The following is a 25,961-nucleotide window of genomic DNA, read 5'->3' on the forward strand; positions in this document are numbered from 1 at the left end:
ACATTAGTCAGGCAGGCTCATACCCACAATTACGGACAAAAGTTAATCATCCAATATAGACAATATTTTCCTGGGAAATAATAGTGACTAATTTATTAACATTTCTTTCAAAGCTTCATTCTTATGATACAGAAGAACTTCTGCATGGCCTTTGGCTTTGCTGTAAGTTTTTGCGCTGATTAATTTTGATGCCGAATACCTCTAACTGCACCTAGTAATACTCTGATATTCGAATTCTAGTACATATAAAAGAACAACTTTATAAAATGTCCTGAAAAATGTCCTGAAAACATCTGAGTCCAATGTGACTATAACTTTGGAATTTTACTCTGACCTACAGGTTTTATTTATTTCCGCTGTTCCATGCTCAGCTGAAATGTAAATTCTTTCTTAACGTCTTTCCTTATTTACTCATTTTCGACCGCATCGCCTGTGGTGGTTTCTCTTGGGGACACTATTGATTACACAAACATAGTCTTCTTTCTCAAGCATTTACACTTCAATTCCATGAAGAGCTTAAATGTTTGTTTCCTTCTTTTTATTATCGTGGTGAATTCCATCACACCAAAATTCCGAGATTCATTTCGGTTATTATATATTGTGTTTAATTGTTGATATTTCGGTTGATATATATTCTGGTTACGCGCCGATACTTTGTTTCTTATATATTGTGGTTAGAGGTTGAATAACTAATGCTTCAGATGGTGATCCAAACTTCTATAAAATGATCTAATACCGTAGAATGAATGTATCAAGGATTCGTCCATCGCTATGAATGATTGTATCTGATATTGTTATTTCCCTATGAATGATTGTAGGGTTGATTGTAACAAAGATCTTCCTCCCTTATGAATGATTTTATCAAAGAATCTTCAAACCCTATGAAGGATTGTATAAAAAAAATCTTCCATCCTACGAATGATTGTAAGGTTGAATATTCCGTTCCCTTAAATGATTGTTTCAAAGAATCTGTCATCACTGTTAATGACTGTATCAAATAATCTTCCATCTCTATGAATAATTGTAGAGTTGAAACGTCCGTCCCCATGAATGATTGCATCAATATGATTTATTGTAGGCTGAATATTACGTCCCCATGAATCATTGTCTTTTAAGAATCTTCCGATCGTATGACTGATTGTACTCATGAATTTTCAATCCCTTTGAGAACTTATATCAAAGCCTCTTCCACCCTTGTGAATGATTGTATCTAAGAATCTGCCGTCCCTTTTCATGACTGCATCAAACAATTTTACACCCCTATGAATGACTGTATCAAAGAACCTTCCATCCATATGAATGACTGTATCAAAGAACCTTCCATCCATATGAATGATTGTATTAAATAATCTTCTATCCCAATGAATGACTGCGTCAAAAAATCACCCACCCTTATGATTAATTGTATACAAGAATCATCCATACCAATGAATGATTGTGTCAGAGAGTATTCCGTCTCAATGAATGATTGTATCAAAGAATCTTCCACCCGTATGAATGATTGTATCAAATATTGCTCTGTCAGTACGAATGATTGTGGGGTTCGTCCATATCCTGTGATATTGTGCATGTATTATACAATTTTAAAATTTTTCTAGAAAACCATCTCGTGACTAGGAATTAAACGATTGATTGATTAAGCATCTTTTTCCATTTTCATTGATATGTTAATGCACAAAATGATGAATTTGTGGAGAATTGATAAAAAGCAACTATACTTAATTTTTAAAAGTAAATTTTAATATCCACACGACACGAATAAATAGTGGCTATTTACCTTCGTATTCCTTCCGCTGTTATATATATATATATATATATATATATATATATATATATATATATATATATATATATATATATATATATATATATATATTTCCAATACGTGTTACAGTAATGTAACTTTGTTTACTGGAATTTGACATGTTCCAAAAATTATTTTGACCTGACTGTTTTTCGTAGAAACCTAATAATAGAACTTTGTATCTAAAAGCGTTGATTGAGAATCAAGTAAACTTTTTTTGTTCATTCGTAATGTGGGATTGATTAGAGTGAAATCGGGGCTGACTGGGAGTACGTGATTTTAAGTATTGAAATCTCGATCTGTTTCTAGAAAGTGATCACGTGACCCTCATGCGGGAATCTGTTTTGCGTCTCAAGTTAGTGTATAACATTTGTTTGTAGAGAATTTAGTCAGTCGGGCTTCTAAACACTTGATATCAAGGTATTCGTTTTCTTGTGACCAGTTGGAGTTACATCTTCATTTTTCTTGAAATTATTTTGATTCCAAAAGATTGATTCATTTTTCTCTGGAATATTTATGTACTCATACAGAATTCTTGGACAAAGACATTTATTGAAATTTTATTCGGAATTCAAACACCGGAATATTGTTGCTTGTGGATCAACGGGAAACTGTTAACACATCAATACTACACTGGCTATAGCATACATCATCGCCTTCCATTTTGGATTTTCGTCGGGACTCGAACTCAACTTCATTAGAACATTTTATTACTAGGACTAATACTTTATAATTCTTGGATTATTCTTGGATTATGTTTGGAATTGATTCTTAAAACCATAAGATCTTTTTTTATTTTTACCTTGTTTTTCTAGGGAAATAAGTTATTTTTTAAATTTTAAAATGCTGTTTGTCTTCAATCTTTTCTTGTTAGGGTTTATTAGAGCCTAAATACGTAACACCGTGTATCAATGTAGTATATCGCATGATGTGCATCACACTAAGTATCAATGAAAAATCATTTCACTTAACACGTGACATTTTTCGACACTGAGTTAAAAGTTTTGAATCATAGGTAGCAAACAATGAGTTTGAATTTAATTCGATTATATTTTAAAGTGACAAAAGCTTCAAATAAGTTTGTAAGGCAAGAAGATTGCCTGTTATGTTATTACAACCAGTTCCGGTTTAATTTTATTTCTTTATCAAAGTAGACAACATTACGCCATTAATGACAAATATAATTTTAAATATCATTTTGTCATGAACAACAAATAGTTTGCTAAATTTCCGATTATGGACACGAGTTCCCGTTTTTATTTAACTAAAAGTAATTAATTAATAGCATATTCTTTTCACAAACAATAATATATCACATATGACCAGACATTCCAGACTTCTGGAATGCAAACACCTGATATTCACACGCCTAGAATTTAGTTGGATGATTAATTACACGATAGTTTAGTATCATTAATATCAGTTGCTGATATGGTTACTGACGAGGAGTTCTGTCAGAGTAAGTTTATCATTCTGATGATTGAATGTTTAGGTTTAATTCGCAAATTCATTAGAGACAAGGTAATCATTCACAGAGCATTATTCCGTTATCTTAATAGCTAAGCCATAATTTATTCATGATCAATTGATCTTCGTTGTCCAAAGAGTGAAGATAATGAAATATCTGAGTTAATTAAAAAAATCAGTTCTCTTCATTTTAATGATTTATTCTTTATGTTGCTGTTTTCTCCCATTATCCTCTCTATTCGTAATTTGCTGCAGGCTAAATTGGCGGTAATATGAATCCTTTGCATAATTTCTATTTGTGCCTACGTTGCTGCAGTTGTCACGTGATATCAAGTCGCATACATTTGTCGTGTCTCTATAGCATAAGAATTCGTTTCCTGAGCAGAAGACACGGGCAAATCAAATGCAAACTAAATACATTTACTACTTGAACACTTTTTTCCCTCCAATAATCATATCATAATATCACGCAGAATTTCTATAATAACAATCATCCTTATATAAATGCCCCAGCCTCTCGTCCTCTCCTTCCGATACTTTTGTTGATAACTGTGAAAATATGAATATACTGAAGATATTAATAACCTACCATTTATTTGCTGCTATGTATGTTAGTCCAAAAGTATAATTAAAAGAGTCTATGGTCAAAATTTAAATGATAAGAGATGGCGACGACAGTGATCATAATTTGCATCATCAGAGCATGCCATGAAATTAAATTGCGTAATAAGTAATATCTACAATGTAGAGATAATTACATCTGCAAAGGAAACCAACATCAGATGTGGGACGAATACATTGGTTATTAGCGACACCAGGATCTGACGCGGAACGATTAGATTGGACCAGGATCAGACGTGGGTAGATTACATTGGGCCAGGATCAGACGTGGATAGATTACATTGGACCATGATCAGATGTGGGACGATTACATTGGACCAGGATCAGACGTAGGGCGAATTCATTGTACCAGGATCATATGTGGCACGATTACTTTGAATCAGGGTCGGATGTGGGAATATTACATTCGATAGTGAAGATGAATTAGAGGATGACATGAACACATCTGACGATTTATGTTGGTTATGTAAACTCAACAGAATAAAACTAATACAGTGTAATAGAGCTGTCCATTGTTCTGAACTCCAGTGTAATAAGACACGTGTTGGTCTGTAACGTTTTGATATTTTAACAAATTTGAATAATATTTAATCTGTATATTGAAAACCATGTATACATCTATGATTTTCCTTTTCTTGTCAAATGCAGACTAATAAAGTGCCTATCACCATAGCCTGGTCATTCGATCTGCAATTGGGATACCACGTCGGAGGGAAAACTTGTTTTCCAGGTACTCAATGTCAAACTTCAGGAAATCATCTTGTTTAGATGGAATTGAGTGAGAACCTCTGATCAATTTGGATAGACGATTTGAAAGGTCTAAATTATATCATGGCCCTACAATGGACATTGAGTTATCACGTGGCATGTGTCGCTTTGGGGGAAATGTCTTGTTTTCCTGTTAGACAATGTCAAAATTGACCGAGACAATTCCTTTGATCAGAATGAGAGGCTTGGTAAGATCATACAAAATTCTGTAGGTCAGGGTGGACGATTGGAACGGGTCTGCACCATATTCGTGACCTACATGGTCCTTAGGCTGCCACCTCGCATATATTATCTAGACTAGTCAATGACACATTTCATTTGATAACGGTGAGATGGTTGGAAGGATATTGGATAATTATGTTAGCCCGGGTGGACATTTTAATTTCTCTACACTATTCCCGGGTCCTTCAGGGATCCTCGGGCTACCATCTGTTATACTTCACATGGGGCTTGATCTATTGTGTCTCCAGCAGTCGAAGTAAAATTTGCTTTCAACGATGTTCGATTGGCAGAAGAGAAGGGAGAACCTCTGCGCGTTTGAGGTGGACGATTTTAATGAGTGTACACCATACACTTGCCAGTCAAGGATTGTTAGAGTATCAGCTGGGGTAATCATTTCGGGGGAAAACTATTGTCTTCCCGGCAGTCAATGTCAATTTTTTCCGGTAAATGTTATTGGCACATAGAGTTGGGGTTCTTTGGCTACCATGTGGAATATACGTCAGTTATCTCAGAAATCACTGTTTGCAGCTGGAACACTAAGGTAAAACACTAGTAATATTCTATCGCTGTTTTAGTTTGTCTTTGAAATTTAGTGAGCTTTGAAATTTTAAATTTGATATTGTTGGACTGTGGTGTGTTCTTTATAATTTCAAGAATATATTATTATAGACGTTTCATTGTGTGTCTTCAACTTTTAAGCGCCATTTTGTTTAATACATTAAAGTGGAGAATAGTATACTCCTCTCTAATGCTGGCTAATTTATGACCCAAAGGTCACTAAATTGGAAAAGTCTGTAACACACTTAACCATAAGTAGATGCGGACGTACAGGTGATGGGCAGAAGTTTGGTCAGTCAAAATGTTTTAGAATATTCCTTACCTAACGCTTTTGGATAATTATCAAAACTAAAAGACCGGTTATTTCCTTCCAATCCTCTTCTAATTTGTGTAATGTATGCTTCATACATTTTTATATTCATATATGTTTTGCATTCGTTATACAATTTACATTTGTCCAATATATCCATAGTGTTGGATATCAGGGACGAAATCAATTTTAGTCTTTTAACATTTTCGGAATTTTCAATATGTACATCGATGCTTCGCAGCATTCAGTGACAAGGATGCTTGTCATCATACCATGCCAAATTAGAACCATTTCCACCGTCGGACGTCTTGTTGAAACAGTTGGTGTCGTTGAGTCGGTAGGAAGGATACAGACTGGACTTCGTGGTGGCAACTGATGTATCTTAATCTGTAGATCATTGAGGCTATACTACTGTATGGCTTCGGTTTCAAATTTGAAATATAATTCTTTGGACCAGAAGTACTATTTTTTGTGTAACAGTTTTGTCTGTTGGTATCGTTTAAGTTATGAGATTGTAACGTGTGAATTGGCTAAATCTAAATGTAATAATTAGCATAACAACTACCTTAATATCAATGTATTATGGTATACCTCTTGTAAACATTAATAGATTTTCAAAATAATGCTGTTTGAAACTGTAGGACCAGAATCTTTAATGTTGAAAAATAAGTTATGCTCATAGTGCTTTTTGTATCAGTGTACGTAAAAGCTTTACAATTTGTTTGTCAAACAAAAATGTTGCGGCAACACACATTTAATGTACTTTTATAAGTCCAAAATCATACATTTTTCTAGTAAATGACAATTTGCTTTTATGTAGTTAGTAAAATAAATAAGTTAAAATCAAATTTTTACTTGCAAGATTTCATTACCATCATCATTGGATGCTTGACTTATTAACATATAAAATTAATGTGTCCAAAGGGATCTAAATACAAATCATGTGACAAAAGATCTGGGTGTGTGCAATTTAGCAGTTGGATTCGACTTATACGCAATTAAATTCGGTAAGTGCTGTAGAATAAACTAAGTTAATCATATTTTTGTTTCTCTAGACATTTTCTATATATTTAATATCTTTGTTATTTATTAGCGAAAGCAAAATGATATAGCCAGCAAAAACATATCTAAATGCTTAAGATTCGATGAATGAAACCGAGGAAGAGAACACAGAAATAGTTTCAAGCATTTACATCTGGAAATATGAGCACTGAGCAGTGGACGGACCACTAATTTATTTCCCATTTCTAATGTATAAAAATAAAGTCAATTTCGTCGTTAAATTGAAATTCAAAAAGCAAACAGACCTCCATTCATTATAGTCATATAATATTTTTCAGCCTTGAATAGAAGGTACTAAGCAACAACAATTAGTATTCTAAAACATTCCCCACTGCTTGACCTGTCCTCTGACTGTAAAATATTCAATGGTCCCACATTTTGAAGAGGTCGTGCATTTCACTGGTACCTTAGACACAAATTAATTTTTGTATTTGATGTCTTTCATTATCGATCGTTCTACAAGCTAGTCCTGTAAAAATAACTATTCCATGACGTATGAAATCCACCAACAATTATTAGGAAGAAAATTTGCTGTGATATTATTTTGCTTTGTTGCTAGTTGACCATTAATGTTACTTTTTCAGGTTGACAAATTGTATATGTTTTGGTGGAAAACTATAATATCGAAAGAAAAGAAATTGATCATTATGTCAACTTTGTCCCCCTGGTCACAAGGGAAGTGCCTCTCTGTTACTATGAGCAACAGGTTTTACATTGTTAGGGTACGAGAAGACTCCAGGTTTGACCTAAATCGGTAAAGAAAGAGACAAAACTATGGATGTCTGAAGATGTGGTCTTCCTTTATTAAACTAAGCAACACTCAAATACAAATTACGCATATGAAATTATACATTTGTTATATAACATTGCATCTAAAATTCTTATACTTAATCGGGTCTTACCATCATATGATACTAGTACTACTTTTGTCTTTCAAAGTATTAGGTAAATGGTAAAATATCAATTTGGATAAAAATAGGAAACTTAGATTTGAAATTTAGTGAGAAGCCAATAATTCTAAATAATGTTGTACTATTTTTAAAGGAAATACAATCATTTGAATATTCCACTCTAAATGCTGAGGCATCAAGATTTGTAAGTTTGAAAATATTTTATTTGGAATTTGCAGCGAAATCATTTGCAACAATAAATCTAATATTAAAACTACAAGTAATATAAGAATTGCATGAAGACGTTGAAACAATCTGTACAATCGCATACTTTGCACTATACACCATAAAAAAAGAAAAGAATACAGCTTATTTAAAAGGGGAAATTGAAATGAAATCAAACAATACATTCAAAGATCAAATCATTATATTGCAGTTGTCAGGAAGAAAACAATCTAATGCATAAATTAATACAATCTTAGATTTTCTTACCTACAAAAAAGAGACAAAATTATGTGTGCAGTTGCGGTTCTGCTTACTCTACCTCTGGGCAACTGCTTATATACAGTCTGCCATGGAGTATGCACCAATCCTGGCTCCCAAAAATGCTTATGGATTAGATCGCATAGACGTAACCTTTATTTGTGAAGTTAACATCATTGCATAGCAATTCTTTGTCCAGAAGTGTTAGCAGGTAGGTACAAGTTTACGTCACCTGACCTCAAAGTTCATGATTTTCCCAACACTATTACATCTTTTCAACTAACCTAAAAATAACCTAATATATGTAATTACTTACATAACTGACGTAACAATATAGGAGAAATTACTGTATATATACATACATACAGGTACTACATATATTACACTTATGAAGAATGTTACAACGCGTAGTCCGAACAATGCCCACTTGTTTTGAGAGACATAGCCTTTATGCTCGACAAGGAAAATTAAACCAAAAAAAAAATGGAAGGTAAATATCAAAATTTCAATATACAATGATGCCTAGACAATAGACATAAAGTAATGGAAGTATTTAAATCGTAATAATTATAACAAATACAGTTGATGTCCTTGTAATGCGCAACAACGCTTTCATCTTTGAAAATTATTACCTCCTTATCGGACCCATTATTCAGTGTGTTTTGATCGAGAATTTGCTTCGGATGAGGTTAATTACTCTTTTGTTAAGAATAAACGATGTCATAATGAAAATGCCTATAGATGCATTTAGAACAATGAAAAAGTAGGAAATAATTATTTCCTCTGTCCATATATAAAGAAATCCGAAAATCCACGTGATTCCTGTAAGAGACGAAAGTTTAGCAAGGACCACTGCTTTATTCCTGCGATGTTTAACATTCAACTCGACATGGGGTAAGGAACGGAGCTTGTATACAACCACACAGAACATAACCAAATTGGACTGAACAACGAAACCGACAGGGAAGGCAAACGTAAAAACAACCATCTTCCTACTGGAAATGTAACATTTCTGAGAACCGTAACCCATTTCCACCATGTCAGACTCGACCAAAGCCATAATGACATTGGTTAGAACAAATATGAGTGATGATACAATTACAATGACTGTGTAAATGACGACGGTTTTTGAACTGGTTTTCTTTGGTTGCGGTTTACTCAGCTTAACGAACTTTTTACACATGTGAAAGGTGCACACGTTCATCCAAAATATTGCAGATAACCAGAAAAAGTGAAGCAATACACCTACACCTTTACAGATGGAACCTGTGGAAGTCGGAGTAAATTCATATACTATATACATTATTTGAGCCATCATTAGACTGATGACAAGAAGCATATTGATCTGTCCAGGAATTGTCCGCAGTTCTGGAAAAACGATATAAACTATAAGAGTCAGAAGGATACAAATAAGCGACATGAAGGTACAAATAATCGAAAGGATTGTATCAGCTTCAAAAGAGACATGTCTTTGAAATTTTTCTCCTGTTACAATCTGAGGTGGAATATATACATGAGTACAGATCCTCAAACTTCTTCCCTGAGAATCATTTACGACATTGAAGTCTGTCATGTTCAGACTCAAGTTTAACTTTGGTACATATACACCATATTCTGTGTAGCTCCATTTAAATAGCTGCTCATCAAGTTCTACCATAGAGCATGGGATCAAATCAGATAGAAACAGAGTTATGAATGCTTTCGATATTAAACACGCACCAGACATGCTTTCGAAATCACTGGTATCATTAGCTGGAACGGTAATAGATGTGGAACCATCTGATAGATTAGCAGGAAAAGTAAAAGACGATGAACCATCTGATGGATTAGCTATTACAAAAACACGCGATAGACGGGGTGTAAGTGTAATATTTATGTTGTTGCCCAACTGAAAGCTGATAGTTACATTTGCGATATTAAGAATCATTTCGTATATGGGATCCAACATGAGAAATCCAGTCAATTTTAAATTCCACTTTGAAGAAATGAATGTTACAGTTGAATTAAACTCTTGAGAATCCCGGGCAATGTAATCATATTTAACAACATTGTTGTAGTTATTTATTTTATATACTGTATCACGGTTACAGATATCGTATTTCGAATCCTCCAAATACGGTAGCAAACTGTGAAACCATACGCCAATTTTCTTTGCAACTTCACTTGCCAGTGATACCGGACACTTCTCCAATGGGAAGAAAGTAATTTCTATTTCAAAAAAGATTCCATCTAACTTGTTGAAAGCATTATTATTGATGCATTTACCATTGGTGAGGGTCTTGGTGCGAGAACAGTACAGGTATCGGAATTTCATCTGAAATAAGTAAGCAAAATGAGTATATATTTTATTATATATATATATATATATATATATATATATATATATATATATATATATATATATATATATATATATGTGTGTGTGTGTGTGTGTGTGTGTGTGTGTGTCTGCGTGTCACTGTAGTCAGAGAGGGAGAAATAGGGGTATTATAAAGTGAGTCGCAAGATTAACAACGCGTCTCAAGTTTTCTTGTATGGGATGCTGATGATACATTATCCATGTGAACAAATATTGATTGCTACAATAAATGAATCACTAAATTGTAACCGCCCTGGTGGCCTAGTGATTAAAGCGTCCGCATCGGATGCGAGAGGTCGTGGGTTCGATCCCGGGCCGAATCATACCAAAGACTTACAAAAATGGTACTAACAGCCGCCTCGCTAGGACCTCAGCATTAAGAGGTTAGTGTTAGGACGGGTCGGCCTGGTGTCAAAATAATGTGACTGGATGGGACATCATGCTACATGTCTGCGGCATGATGCCAAAGTGCTACACATCAATATTAACTGCCACACTGCAGACATCGTAGCAATATGACTGAAAAATTGCTAAAGTTACGTTAAAAATCCAAATCACACATCACTAAATTGTGCTCTTTATTTAAAATTCATAACCACACAATTAATTTAATTACTAAATTATGACCTCTTATTGCAAACTATTCAAGAAGTCGGTATGTTTGTCGATATAAATAAATAAATTAAACTATCTTTGCATTTGATCATAATTTGTTTGCTATTTTCGCAAATTAGTTTCATGCAATTTTACAGTCGTCTCTAAATGGAATTTAACTGTTTGCAATTTTAAAGCAAATGATGACCATTAGTCGCTGTAGTTAAGGTGGACGAGCGTAGGACACGTCATCCAAAGGTCTCAGGAATGATACTGACCAATGTTATTATTGTTTTGGGTATACCGCCGTTTTCAGCACACGATAGGCTGGCTATAAATGGCCGCCATTATAAATGGTTGATGAAGAACCAGGATAAACACCGGTAACAGCCACTGACCCACAGAAAGCCACTGGCAAGCTTTCGCACATACATTGGTCGAGAAAAAGACTCGAACTCTCGCGGACAGAGGTATGATGAAAGTAGTCGCAAAAGTCGAGTGCTTTCGACATGCGGGGAAGCTATACAGTCACGTGCAGTAAAAGTGCTAGTAATGATAGTAATACTATTTGGTTTCTGATGATGACGATATAAACCACGATGACAATAAAGGTGATAATGAGGAGGATAATCAAGATGTATTTATTATTTTGTTATACTTATTTATTATTATGTTAAATTTATTATTATGTTATGTTTTTATGATTATGTTATATTTATTTTTTGTTATGTTGTATTTATGTATTTTTATGTTATATTTATTTATTAAGTTGCAAGAGGAGGAGTAGTTGTGGTATTCAAAGCATAAAGGAGGAGGCGATGAATAAAAAGCTATTTGTGACATTGTCAGAAACGACAACAAAAACATGAACAATAATCGTACAAGCAATGGTAGTAGTAGTTGTAGTAGTCGCAGTATGGGCAGCGGTAAAGTTTATGTAAGATCAAATGGCTAAGTGTTTTGAAATATGTGCACAATAATCTTTATGTAGATGCTGTTATTGCTTAGACTTTCTTGCAGTATCAGCGATTAATGTTGTTGTAATTGTAATAGGTGTAATCTTACCAAGTATGGATCAAACACAGAATCAGTAGGGGATTGTGTCGATTCCTGATCGTCCTCCATCAGATTTGGCTGTTCAAATATTTCCATAAAAGAATACTTTTTTCCCTCTAGCATCTGCATATTATTACAAAGCATGCAGTAGACATTTTTATATGTAGAATTAAATGAAGACCCAAGTGGCGAATGACATAGTCTTTCCATGTCCTCATCATATTTAGACCAAGGTTCAGCTTGGTTACAGCTAGAAATAAGTGGTGTACATTTCTCTGGTGTATACGGTTTTGGTGGCTGAAATGTTATGCTACATTCTTTTTTATTGATCATATGTGTGTTGTTTTCTATTAAGGAGAACTCGGAGATCAAAATATTGATACAATTCAAAGAAACATCCCAAGCGAGAAGATTCTCCTTTACAATGCCATGGCATGAAGCGCAAAATGCATTCCAATAGTTAAGTTGAGATCTAATATCTGTAACTGGAGTTACATTGGAAAAGTCAAACTCATCTGATATGACGTAATCGTTGTCCAATCTTCTGCACGCCTTCCTCATTTCCATGCCATATCCAGGTGGACAATCATTGATGAAGTAGTAACCGGAACGTTGAGACGGGCAGAATAAGTTATGTGTGTTTTGTTGAGAAGGTTGCAATACCGGGTATTGGCATTCTAACTCGTTTCCCTCAGCTGCAGCAAGTTGATCTAAATCTGTAACAAAATCAGGGCAGCATTCTCTGTTACAGTCAACGTCACATCTACATTTTCCACAGATAGAAGACCCTCGTTTGCTCTCTTCAAAACCAAATGAAATATTGCAAATATCAGTAGTGGGACAAAAATTATAGTGATAAAGGACAGCCGTGCGGAGAACTGGATTTTCAATGCTATCGTAATAATTCCAGAAGTCTTTCGAAGGAGTAGACGATGTCTCAACTGAATCAAATGCACAAAGGTTGAATGAATGGAGAATTGTTGCAGCGATCATTAATAGCGTAGCTGGTGACATAATCGTTTGTGACACTTTGGAAAACGTATTCATTTCAAAATAAAATCAATCCTTCATTTCCTAGAAAATTTATTATATACCGTTTCTAGCCTTTAATAAATTTATATCCGTGTTGCAGTCAGCGAGCAATACCTGAAATTAAAGACACAAATCTGATTTCAAAACGCAATGTACTTGTGCAATACCCGGATGATACACATTAAATTTATCTGAAAAACACTAGTTGAACGTGCAAACTACGCCTCAATATAAATGTAATTCATGCTATAAAAGAATATGTTAATGACATAGATTTGCTTTATTTTTCATTTTTGAAACATATAAACATATAAGCAAATAAACATATATATACCTAAATTTGGCAAGAAGAAAAGTCGCATTCAAGAATTATTGAATGCAAGAAATGTTGGTAGCATATTTCTATGAAAACAGCTCTTCTTTCTTTGGAAAAGTTTGAAGGTTAATGCCTGATTCAACGCATATTTAGACCGTATTTGCTTCATACAATCGTACATTGAAGCCTTGGTCTGTAGAAAAAAAAATCAAACTATATAGTGATGCAATTGTCTTAATATTGCCTACGGTGAGATCAATGTATGACATTTCATATATCATTCACCAAAGTTTAAGTGATCTGTATTGTACCTTAGAATTTGTCGTAAATTCGTGAGGAAGGGAGACATCAGAGGGCCTTCAGAACCAGTAGTTTGTACACTCTATCTCTATTTGAAAAATATTTCCTTAAACATAGTCTCAGTTCATTTGCAGATTATATAGCTCGTACACAATGATTGCTTTTCTTAATTTCGAAAATGTATTTGTCTTATTTTGTATCTGTATCCTTGTGTTAATATGCAACTTATGATAAAACTACCATCACTAATAAAGTGTACTAATTGTATTGCACTAATTACTCTCCATGTTTCATAATTTCCCCGAGACTCGTTAGGAACACAACAAGCAGTGCAGAAGTTTCCGAACTTATCAAAATAATTATAACAGAATGAGCAATCCATCACAAATTGTTCAGTTGACACTGTGCACCAATTCTCGGAGTGCGAAGAAAGAGAGCGGCATGCCACCAACTTGATCCGCAATACGCTCTAATTTTGGGGATGTTACCTGCGATAACGAAGATGTGAGAATTGTTACCAAAATCCAGAGATAGGCTTGAAATTAAATCTGGGATTAATTTATTAGCATCCAAGAAGAGGTGCCTTAAGATTTTTACTAGTCTCCCAACTATTTCAGAAATTTCAAATAAAACTGATTTATGAAATAGACATATACATTGAAACCATAAGAAATGAACTAGAGTTCAAAACTGAGTGAATGAACATTGGAAGCAACCAGTTAAAATAAGAATTAGAAGTCAGTAGGATAGAAAGTGAAACTCTTAAAGAAGAACGAGGACATACTAAAGATCGATCCAAAGAATCCATGAAGATTGCCAACCACAAAGAACAATACTCTAAATAATAATAATAATAATAATGAGGACTTTGTATAGCGCCTAATCTTTAGAAGCTCTAAGCGCTTTACAACATTAGACAACACCTATACAATAACAAACATACATAATGATATGATTACAAGCACAAACACCATGAAATTAGAAAACATAAAAAACATGCTGAGAATTGTTAAGGTAGGAAACATTATTAGGTCTTTAAGTTTGTTCTTCAAAATAAGTGAGCTTTGAGAGCACGCTTGAAGGTGGTCACTGTGTCTTTGTGTCTAAGTTAAGTGGGCAATTCATTCCACGTTGATCTGGTATGCAAAAGAACGCTGTCCATATGACTTTGTTTTTATAGTGGTAATAATGAGAATACGATTGTCAGAAGAGGAGCGTAAGTATCTTGCTGGTGTGTATACATGGGTGAGGTCGGATTGGTATGTTGGACTAGAATAAGTCAGTGAAACGTAACACAGAGAACAAATTTTGTGTTTGGTACCAATTTTCAGCTCAAAATACCTCCCTGTGCAACTCCTAATTCCCCAAATGACAATAATGGAGTTCATATTTAAAAAATGACAACAAATCAATGACACCATTATTTTGTATATGTACTAGAAAGGTTAACTGCAAAGGCATCCAAAAGTGTATAAAATCAAACAGGAGTTTAAGCAAGACTTGGAACACAAAATGCTTCGTTTACAATTAATCAAACATCAGAAAAAGTTTTTAGAATAATGGTCTGAAATAACACAAAGAAGGGGAACAAATATACGAGATTGGTAGAAACGTTTGCAAAATGCCATGGCCTGAAATATTTCTAGACAAGGAGAATAAATATACGAGCATTTCAGTAACGTTTGCAAACTGCCATGACCTGACATAGAACAAGACAAGGAGAATAAATATACGAAGATGGCAGAAACGTTTGCAAAATGCCATGGCCAAACATAGCACAAGACAAGTAGAATAAATATACGAGGATGGTATTAACGTTTGTAAATGCCAGTTGGTTCGTATAAGTGCAGTGATATAGTATTGGATCAACAGTAGTTGACCAAATATCTAAGACAAATGGACAACAAATATTCTTACAAACTTGAAACAACACCAGGCTGTGAGCTAGGTGAATAGCCAAGTACCTTTAAATACAACCAAATCAAATCAAGTAGATGGCTAGACTCACCTAAAACGAGATGCAGGGGGGCGTCCTTAACCAACCCAATATATTAACATTGCAAAGGGATCGATATATATAAAGTGACTACTGTGTAGCAATGTGACATGGTTGTAATAAAATGTTGTACATGCGCTGAAGTAATACGTATATATGGAATCAGTCTGGTACAGCCATGCCGCATTTAATTGCAATCTATTTCAAAAGAAGGAATATGGTTGGATATTAACATACTTTGGAGAATATATTCGAATAGAAAAAGCATGTACGATTCTAAGTGTAGCAGGTCAATATATTCTATATTGCTTCTGACGATTATAAAGATATTATCAATCCACAAAATGTGGTTCGTCTCATAAAGGGATTGCTGCTTCTTTAGAGTTGCGGCATAATTTTTATGATTCCTACATTCTAGTTTAGAAGCGTATGTATTGCAAGAAACGAAACATCAGACGAATCTTATCACAAATGTACTGTACCCATCTCGTCTAGTAAAATTTAATGATCCGACTTCATCCAAGATCCCCGATGTTTAAGTATAATATATATATATATATATATATATATATATATATATATATATATATATATATATATATATATATATATATATATATATATATTACCTATTTTCAATCGATATATTTTTGATAGTTGTGTTAAGAATTCATTTTGTTCGATAAGAATAATTGCTTTTACTTAAAAAAATAGTTTACCCATTGCGACGGAGAAATCAAGGTAAAGTTAGGATATTATGGGAGTTTCTATGGTTACTCGTATGCATATTGTTTACAACAGTATCAAATAATTTCATCCCACGTAATATGAAGTTTTGCTATCCAGTTGAATGGCTAAATAACTAAATAGCATGTATTTTCTTTATCAAGTTGAATGGCTGAAAGTATTATTACAATTTTAGATTCATCATTCAATTCCAGTGGTGATGGCCTGTGAAATACTGTTAGACGATCGTGCATCGATATCATGTTGCAGAGGTTAATACAGTTAACAAACCTTTATCGTGTACTTATACCGCACTAAAACAAACACTATCGACTCTGACCTAGTTCAGTGACCAGGGAACATTGCTGCGAATTTTATTCCAAAAAGGAAACATTGAATTGTGGATTGTATCGGAAATTTTACCTTGATGGATTTCGTACAAATCTGTCACATACTTAACCAATGTTATATTTTGACTTGGCTTTATGAAAGTAAATAAAAGTTATATTTAAGTAGAAACTGTAACCTGGACATGTTGCAACAGAATGCCAAGGAATTCCCTAGAAGTGGGTAATTTGTAATGCTCACTTCCATCAAATAGACAATATTCAAAGCTAAAAAACAAAGCTTGACCTTGGAATCAGATTTTATTAAACATCCCAAAATCATGACAAAAATAAAGCAGTGACAAACCTCACCACGAAAAACATGAGATACACATTATATATATATATATATATATATATATATATATATATATATATATATATATATATATATATATATATATATATATATATATATATATATATATATATATATACACACTATTATTTAAGGTGGGTCGTGGGCAGTTTTGTCGTCCTTGGACTGGTTTCGTGGGCAGATGGAAATCTGTCCACGAAGCACGTCGTCCTTTTCTGCACTCTTGCCACAAATGTCAATAAAATAAATGCATATTTACGCTGCTGAATGTTAAATATTCGATAAATATTCATCTGCAAAATAAATAATTGCCTTTTTACCTATTTATTTCCATTTTTCATTAATGAATTGAATTCAATAGCACAACTTGAGTTACCTCCCATTATGTACTAGCATTTCTTGCAGCGTAATAATAGATTGACCCGGAAGTAATATGTTTGAAATTTACTGCCCATGATGACAGGGGTCGTTACAAAGAAAATCAAGGGATGGGGTTCTAACCTGTAACAATATAATATGTTAATATTGTTACAGTTTAGAACCAACATCTGTTGATTTTCTTTGTAACGAGCCACTGTGCCCGTGATTATTATTGTGAGAGATCACAACTGCCCGGGAACCAGGATGTGGAGTGAATAATCTGCCAATGTCGCCAACAAGCACCATACATATATACTATTTATTATGATATCTAAGAAGTTTTCAATAATGTTAATTAGTAACATTATAATGAGTCAGCTGTTATATGTCTTTTGAAATACCTCTATTCACTGTTGCTGGTCTTGAGCCCAAACTAAGAGGATTGTGGCTGTCATTAGAAATACAAGTGATGCCATTTATTTACATCCAGGCTTAGTAAGTTCACAACTTCACTTAAGTTCATATTATATGCTGCTGCATTTTCTTCTCTCAGTCTACTATTAACAACAATAACAAAAGAAAAATGGTGTTTACTCAGAAATTGTTCCTTTATTTATCAAAAAATTTGTTTTGGAACAGATTTTGTTGGAAAAGCTGAAAGAATAAAATTGGGGGAAAATCATGATGGCATAATAATACAATTGTTTACTTATAATAAAAGAATACTAGATTTAGTGTACAACATCTTTGCAATAATTAATTGGCATTGTGAATATGCAGAACCCCAATTCTTTAATGTACATGTACTGTTTAAGGTACAAAACTGTTCTGCATACTTCATAACTTATTTCTCTAATTGTGCAAATAATAGGAGACAGAAGACATTTAGAAAGAATTAATTTGTCAAAATAAGTTAAATATCAAGATTAGTTTAATGGACGTTTGAAAATTTACTATTAAAGTAAAATTGCCTATTTTTGAGAGAAAAATTCTAATAGTAATACATGTACTTTTATTTAAATTAGCAGTAATGTAGAGGATGCTGATTTATTTATGAAATATACCATACACGTGAGGTTTCATGTTCATTACTCCAAAGTAAAATACCCAAGAACCACCTCAGAAAATCAGTAATGACATATTCATGTAAAACACAAAACACAATTCTAAAAAAGTGTTGGAGATGCAGTTATCAGCTGTGAGTCACATAGCTAACACATGTTGAGTAGCAGACTGGATGCTTGGTATGGTAGGAATTGTATTTGCCTTGTCAGAATAGTTGGTAAAGATTTTAAGAGGACTTCCTGGTTGGAAAAAGTGAATTGGAGAAATGTATTTTTTTTTTCATCGTATGTGTCCTTGTTTCACTTCATTAATAATAATGATATGACTTTTGACAAATCTTTTTGTCTGCGTGACTCAATGCTGATAAGTGTAAAAAAATGTCGAGGCTGCGACAGATGTGTCATCTGTAGAAATGGGTGTTTATTAAACTAGGTCAAAATTAGGTTGTGTAAAAATAGGAAGTGGAACAATACACAATATGGAAAACGCTCGCTGTGGAAGACATTCGACGGACATACAGACACATCAAGATGTACTTAATAAGATTCATACACATATTATATACTGTTGTATAGCTCTCCTTGTATGCTTCAGATTTATACTATTAACATTGAAGTTTGTGGTACCGAGGCAAACGGCAATGGTAGATGCACGTATCAAGGATATGAAGATCGTTAAATTCACAACCGATACAGAGTCAAAAATACAAAAAATTTCATTGCATTTTCTTACATTTCTACTATCACAGATCGATTTAGACTGATGCGAAACCTATCAATTTATATCAAGTTTGTCAAAATCGGGGTTTATTTACTATTGTTATGAGTTATTCACCTGTATGGAAAACGATCGTATAGGAAGACATTAGGCGAAATGACAGACAAAGGAAGACATACTTAATAAGATACATACACATATTATTTACAGTTGTACGGCTTTAATGATATGCTTTAGATATATAGCAATAGCATCGAAATATGTAGTACGATCGCAAAACGGCAATGGTAGATTCACGTAGCAAGGATATGAAGATCGGTACAGTCGCACCCGATATTCAGTAAAAAGAACAAAACCTTCTATTTTGCATTTTCACACATGTCTGTTGGCTCAGATTGATATAGTATGATTAGAAACATATCAATTAAAATCAAATTTATCATCTGATATCAAGTGTGTCAAAACCGTTGTTTTTGCGATTGTTATGATTTATTCGCCCATATGAAAAACTTTCGTATAGGTCGGATCTAGGCGCACGGACAAACAAATAAAGACGTGCTTATTAAGATATATACACACATTTTATAATATTGTGTAGTTTTAATTCTATACCTCAGATCTCTAATATTAGCATCGAAGTATGTGCTACAATCACAAAACGGGAAGGGTGTGATAAAGTAGCAAGGATACGAAGATCGGTAAAGACGCACCCGATATTCCGTAAAAAGTGCAACTTTTTTATCTTGTATTTTCACACACGTCTATTGGCACAAATCGATTTAGGCAGATGAGAACCTATATATTAATATGAAATTTGTCAAAAGCTGTGTTTGTTTACTATTGGTATAAATTATTCACCTATATGGAAACCGTTCGGATAGGAAGGCATCGGGTGCACAAACAGGCATATGAAACCGTACTTAATAAGATACATGCACATATTATTTAATGTTGTACATCTTTAATTATATGCTTCAAATCTATAGTATTAGCATCCAAGTATGTGCTACTATCGCAAAACGGGAAGGGTAGATGCACATATCAAGGATATGAAGATCGGTAAAGTCGCAAGCAATAATGAGTCATAAATACCAACTTTTTTATTATTAATTTTCTGGACATTTTTTTGGCACAGATCGATTTAAACTGATGAGAAACCTATACATTGATATTATATATGTCGAAATATATGGTTGTTTAAGATTGGTACAACTAATTTACCTAAATGGAAAATGTTTGTGTTGGAAGGCATTTGGCGCACGGAAAGACAAATGAAGACGAACTTAATAATATATCTAGACATGTTATATGCTGTTGTTTAGCTTTAATTTTATGTTTGAAATCAGTAGTATTAGCATCGATGTATGTTGTAACCCCCCTCCCCTTAGTACGCTACTGCAAGCAGACTTTGTCAAATGCTAAGAGACACTAACTTGCTCGAAAATTATAATTTTAAAAATATTTATGGACTCGTATGCGCCTTCATTTTCCATCAGGTAGGTCTCCAGGTCGAGTTGTCATGAAAAACAGGAACCAGTATCGTACATTCTTTTCTAAGCGACTTCTCCGATGGTGCAATGTGTCTATAGAGCGTCCGCCTCGGATGCGAGTGGTCGCGTATTCAAACCCCGGCCGAATCATACTAAAGACATACTAGCTGCTGTCTCTTTTGGTACCGATCATTAAGAGGTTAGTGTTCGGATTAGTCGGCCTGGTGTCAGGATAGTGTGACTGGGTGGGACAAGTTTGTCTTGTGTCCGCTAAAATGCAAATTCCTACTGGACCAAGTCGAACAGGTTACGTATTATACAACTTATTTTCGAGGTTTCAGCACCCCCCCCCTTTAAATGCGTACATATATTATCAGTATACCTCCATACGCAAGCCTATGCATTTGGGTTACCCACCTCCCCCCTCTATGCGTACATACTAAATGGACGGCCCCAACCATTCATGAGATGGTATTGATTCAAATTTACGAGTGCGATTGTGATGTGCGATTGCCCTACACAAACACGGGATGGTATTATTCAACCGTACATGTCCACAAAACTATATATATTTATAGATATATGTATACAACCATGGTACAGCAATTAGGCATCTAATTACATAATGACAGTGTAGTGGTTAGCAAATTTGAGAAATATACTTTTTTATTCAGACACCATGCCAAAAGGAAAGAACTAACTTACAGTTTACGCTAAACTAATTAAATTTACTATTTTTGTTTCCAGCATGGTCGGAATATGTTTAAATGTTTCATATTAGGAAACAATTTGCATTATGGCTAAGTATATCTAAGAAGGAAATAAGATGTTCTTACAAACTCTTATTTTGTTGGTGTATTGGTTACCTCTCAACATATGAACCATTCTTTGCCATCTCATGATTATAATCCGTATGTACTTATGTGTTGTCTCATTTGTAGTATTAATTTTTAAATGTATACTTTGCTTGTAAAATGATCCCACTTTATATAAATGTACAAGCACCGCAATCGTGATGTGCTTACAGGAATACATTCTTTTGAATTCTACTGAAGTCAATTATTCAGTATAATTTGTAAAACGATATGTACTGATTGACAAAAGTGACTGTTTTCTTTACTTTGGTTTGTCGCAATATTTTTCTAACACAATACTAATATACACTGGTCACACATGACGCCCCAAAGAAGCAGTTGTAGTTAATTCCTTTTTACCTGTAGTAATGGGATTTTTACAATATGTGGCAGTGGCAGATGTGCGACGATTATCAGACAATGGTCGGCTTTTGCATTATTCACTTACTTCCCTACTTCGAGTGCGAACTGATTGACCGTTAAGCAAAATCTCAATTAATCTCTGCGATTTATGTGTTATCGTTTTGATGCAACGTACGATATTGTCCCCAGTGTTTATTTAATTTCATCATCGTTTAACAAAACTTCTTTTCTTATCCTATCTAAATCAACTTTTGTTGACCAAAGACAATGCATTTTATAAGCAAGTCAGAACGCAAAATCTCATTGCCCATCCACGAGTACAATGAAAATATGTAAACAAAAATAGTTAATAAAATTCCAAGGTATGTATAATACTGTAATATATTTTGGAGTACGCGCATTTGTTTATAGCTCTCCATTTTAAGGATTCCTTATATACTTGCTTGAATATGGGAAGTCGGTGCTGGGATTATATGACATGGTTTACTTTTGGTGAATTCAGGTCAGAGCCGCATGAGTGTCCCTGTCACTCAGTAGTCCCTATTCAATTCTAATTGCGTGAATTGATCGTGTGACTCCAGGTGCAGTATTTATGACTGGAGATTGGTAAATTATACAATGCAATCAACAGGAAATGACTGTTCCGCCGTCGGCAGGCGCCGTTTATTGTTGCTATGGTGGTAAATATGTTACAAAGTTACAGTCGAAATGAAGCTAAAAATCATGATTTAAATGGCCTAAGGTGGCGTAGTAAAAACGGTTCTCTGTATTAGGTTGTTGAGTTGTATAGTTTCACGGCGTGAAATGCTGGCGGTAAGTTACGGAAAGTTAACGAAGAGAGGCTTTGCAGTTGTGACCTTGACATACACTTGGGAAGTTGGGATTTGTGGTCATGTATTAATTAGAGTAACATTATTGATAGAATGGACGCGTTGGACTTTCCAGTTTGCAGAAGCAGTTGTACAGGATTCCTTTGAATCAGGGGAAACTTATGACTCGTAGCGGGATTCGCGCAAGGACTTGACATCGCTCGGTCAAGAAACCCCTTTGGTTGATACAATATTTCTTGTGTGAGCATAATGAAAATATGTATACTGGCTTGCACTGTTTTCATCTATGATGTACGATGTTGAGATCTCAGTCGGTCAGGATATTCTTTAACAACGGTATCTTTTATCCTAACACGTCTTTCAATACGGTTCCATTTCAATATGGTACCATTTACCCCTTGCAATAAAGTATATCAGTTGGAGGTTGAGGATGAACTAATCGATATTGAATTTCTCTAAGTGCTGTTTGGTCAATGTTCGGAGCTCATTATCTTGTTATTGCAAAAAATATATATTGGTTATAATCAATTACACCTTTAGTTTTATGATTATTTAGACATTCTATATAAATTCAGCATGGTATTAGTTAATGTTTCGACGATATTATTATATGTGACCAGTACGTTTGAACATGTATGATTATAAACAGTAAAATTAGGCATTTAAACTGTAGGAAAAAAAAATTCTACTGAAAAATGTTTCATCAGCATAAAAAACTAAGGATTGTCAAATCCGAGACTAGACAACATTTTATAGTACCTATATTTGCTCTTTTCAGGCCAAGTCCTCACGTAATGGCTTATTTTAGTAGATATTTGAATTCACTTGCTTGTTTTTGTGTGGGTTTTTTTTTTTTTGCTCCCACACAAAATGCGCATGCGCGGAATTTAATTTCCGTTGCCATGACGTATAAAAGTTACCATGCACCAACATTTTTCTTTTTACATCAGATTTGCATAACATGATTAAAAGTAGTTATACTTGAACAAAAAGAACCAAAAAAAAACTATCAAGTGTACAGAAAAAATAATTTAATTTCTCGAAATAAAAGTATACATCACTGTTACTTAGCTACGATTTTCCACCTGTAGAGGACGCCAGCAGGAAATGACGTACGTTTATCCCCACAAGACGAAGTACTGGGGGGGGGGGGGGGCACCAGACAGACCCCACTCACTTTTCCAAAAAATTATAGTGTTTTATGTGTATTTATTCCCCCCCCCCCATGTGTTGTATGTTTTATATTATGCAAAAGAATTTAGGTAAAAAAAAACTGATTCTAATTTTTAACGGGGTATTTTTTTTTAAACCTAGTTTTATCTATAGGGTTGTTTTTTCCGAGTAGGTTTCCATCTTTCCATCACCTGACTTGAAATCCCTTCCCTATACTCTTGGTTGACCTTGGCTAGAGGTCGCCTATATCCCGTGTGTGCTATATGTATATATGCTATAGTTTGTGTATGCTATATTTTGCTTCCATGTAGGGATAGCCTATATTTTTTTCCCAAATCTCCCCAGTAAACTTAGGACCTTATAATCGGATCAAGAAGAGGTTTATTTTTATTTATTTAATATATTTTTGAATTTTGGCGAAGTAACGGTGTATTATAATTTAATTAAGAAGAAAATAACTTAATGTGTTCTGTGTGCAAATATATTGTGTCATTATTCGCATATTGGATTTGTAAATTGAAATCCGCTGTAGTCGAATTGGAGTCCATACACTTTTTTATTTGCTTGTATTTCTCCCACCTAGAGTGAGGCCGTCTCAAATTATTTATTGGATTTCTGCCAAAATCTCTAAAAATGGTTGTTCTCCCCCCCCCCCACACACACACACACAGTGGGGATTTACCGTGCAGTGAGAGAGCTGCACATTTAGAGCGAATAGAATTAGAAGAGAGACTTATTAGATCCTTTGTTTTCGTGTTTGTATGTAAAGTTTCCTATATGGGGTGTTTTCCCCGACTCTTTCATAGCCCCATGACGTCATTATCTCGTACTTTTCCCATATAGTTTTTCTGTCCCGATAATTAGGATTTGTGATAGGTTGCGTAATATAATTAAAGTCTATTTAATTATTTAATTTTAATTTTAATGGATAATCAAAAGAAACTGAAGCTTTTTAGGAAAATTTATAAGAAATTAAAAGGGTGGTGGCTACAGCAGATTCCAATCCGGGGTAGGGGTATGGGGGCAAGGGTTCACTTTGTGGTGGTCCCCTTTAAAGGGAGACTATCCATTGCCCCATCTCCCTCCCCTTCTTTTCACCCTTTGCAGCCCCGTCACTCCCATTCACAAATCTTCCTATAAGCTCTTTTTTTCTAATTAATTTGAAAGGATTACAAAAAAATTGGCCTATTCATTTTTTTATGTTTATGACTTGGTCACACGCCATCATGGTTTTAGTTATGTAATCTGTTATTTTTCCTATTAAATTTTTGTTAAAGTTGCCGTCTTGATATAAAATTTGGTTTCTTCAGTATTTTTATTTCTTGGATATCTCCATAATTAATTGTATCCTGTCTTGTTTCCTAAACTCGCACTGTGCTATCGCATTATATTTTGTGAAGTTCGCACATTTGAACATGAGATATTTTACATGTATGCGTATCATTCTCCTTCGGAGTGCCACTTTACCAGTCAGCCATATGTCGTGTAGATATTTGAATATTAAACTTTGTATTTTTGGAGAGCTGATGTTGGTCCAGTACCTCCAAGGTCTGTCCAATTAATCGAGATATTTCCTCCTCTACTTTATTTTTAATTTTAGAGGTTAAATTTTCCCTTATCCAATTATATGTTTCCTTAGTTTCAATTCCCCAAAGTTCCTCATTTTCCCTATATTTACATAAAAGTTCCTTTATACTTCTAAAGGTCCTTGGTTTTTCTAGTCTTTTTACCAGTTTATTATTTTTGTAGATGTCACTTATGTTTTTCATGCTAAAACCAAACCAGTAAATGTATAAAGCTTCCTAACGGGTTTTGGGTTGGATATTTACTTCTTTTACAT

General features: G+C 34.1%; 2 protein-coding genes across 2 annotated transcripts; both read right to left on the bottom strand.

Moving 5' to 3' along the window:
• Window positions 1-8,477: 8,477 nt before the first annotated feature.
• LOC149778794 (latrophilin receptor-like protein A) lies at window positions 8,478-10,487 on the bottom strand. The gene has a single exon (XM_089938523.1). The coding sequence runs from the start codon at window positions 10,131-10,133 to the stop codon at window positions 8,838-8,840; it is 1,296 nt and encodes a 431-aa protein (XP_089794649.1). The 5' UTR covers window positions 10,134-10,487; the 3' UTR covers window positions 8,478-8,837.
• A 1,680-nt stretch (window positions 10,488-12,167) lies between these two features.
• On the bottom strand, window positions 12,168-13,312 carry LOC149778795 (uncharacterized). Its single transcript, XM_089938378.1, has one exon. The coding sequence runs from the start codon at window positions 13,239-13,241 to the stop codon at window positions 12,168-12,170; it is 1,074 nt and encodes a 357-aa protein (XP_089794504.1). The 5' UTR covers window positions 13,242-13,312.
• Between the last annotated feature and the right edge of the window lie 12,649 nt (window positions 13,313-25,961).

Source organism: Sinohyriopsis cumingii, chromosome 17 (assembly GCF_028554795.1).
Source record: "Sinohyriopsis cumingii isolate HCF-2022 chromosome 17, ASM2855479v2, whole genome shotgun sequence".
NCBI lineage: Eukaryota > Metazoa > Mollusca > Bivalvia > Unionida > Unionidae > Sinohyriopsis > Sinohyriopsis cumingii.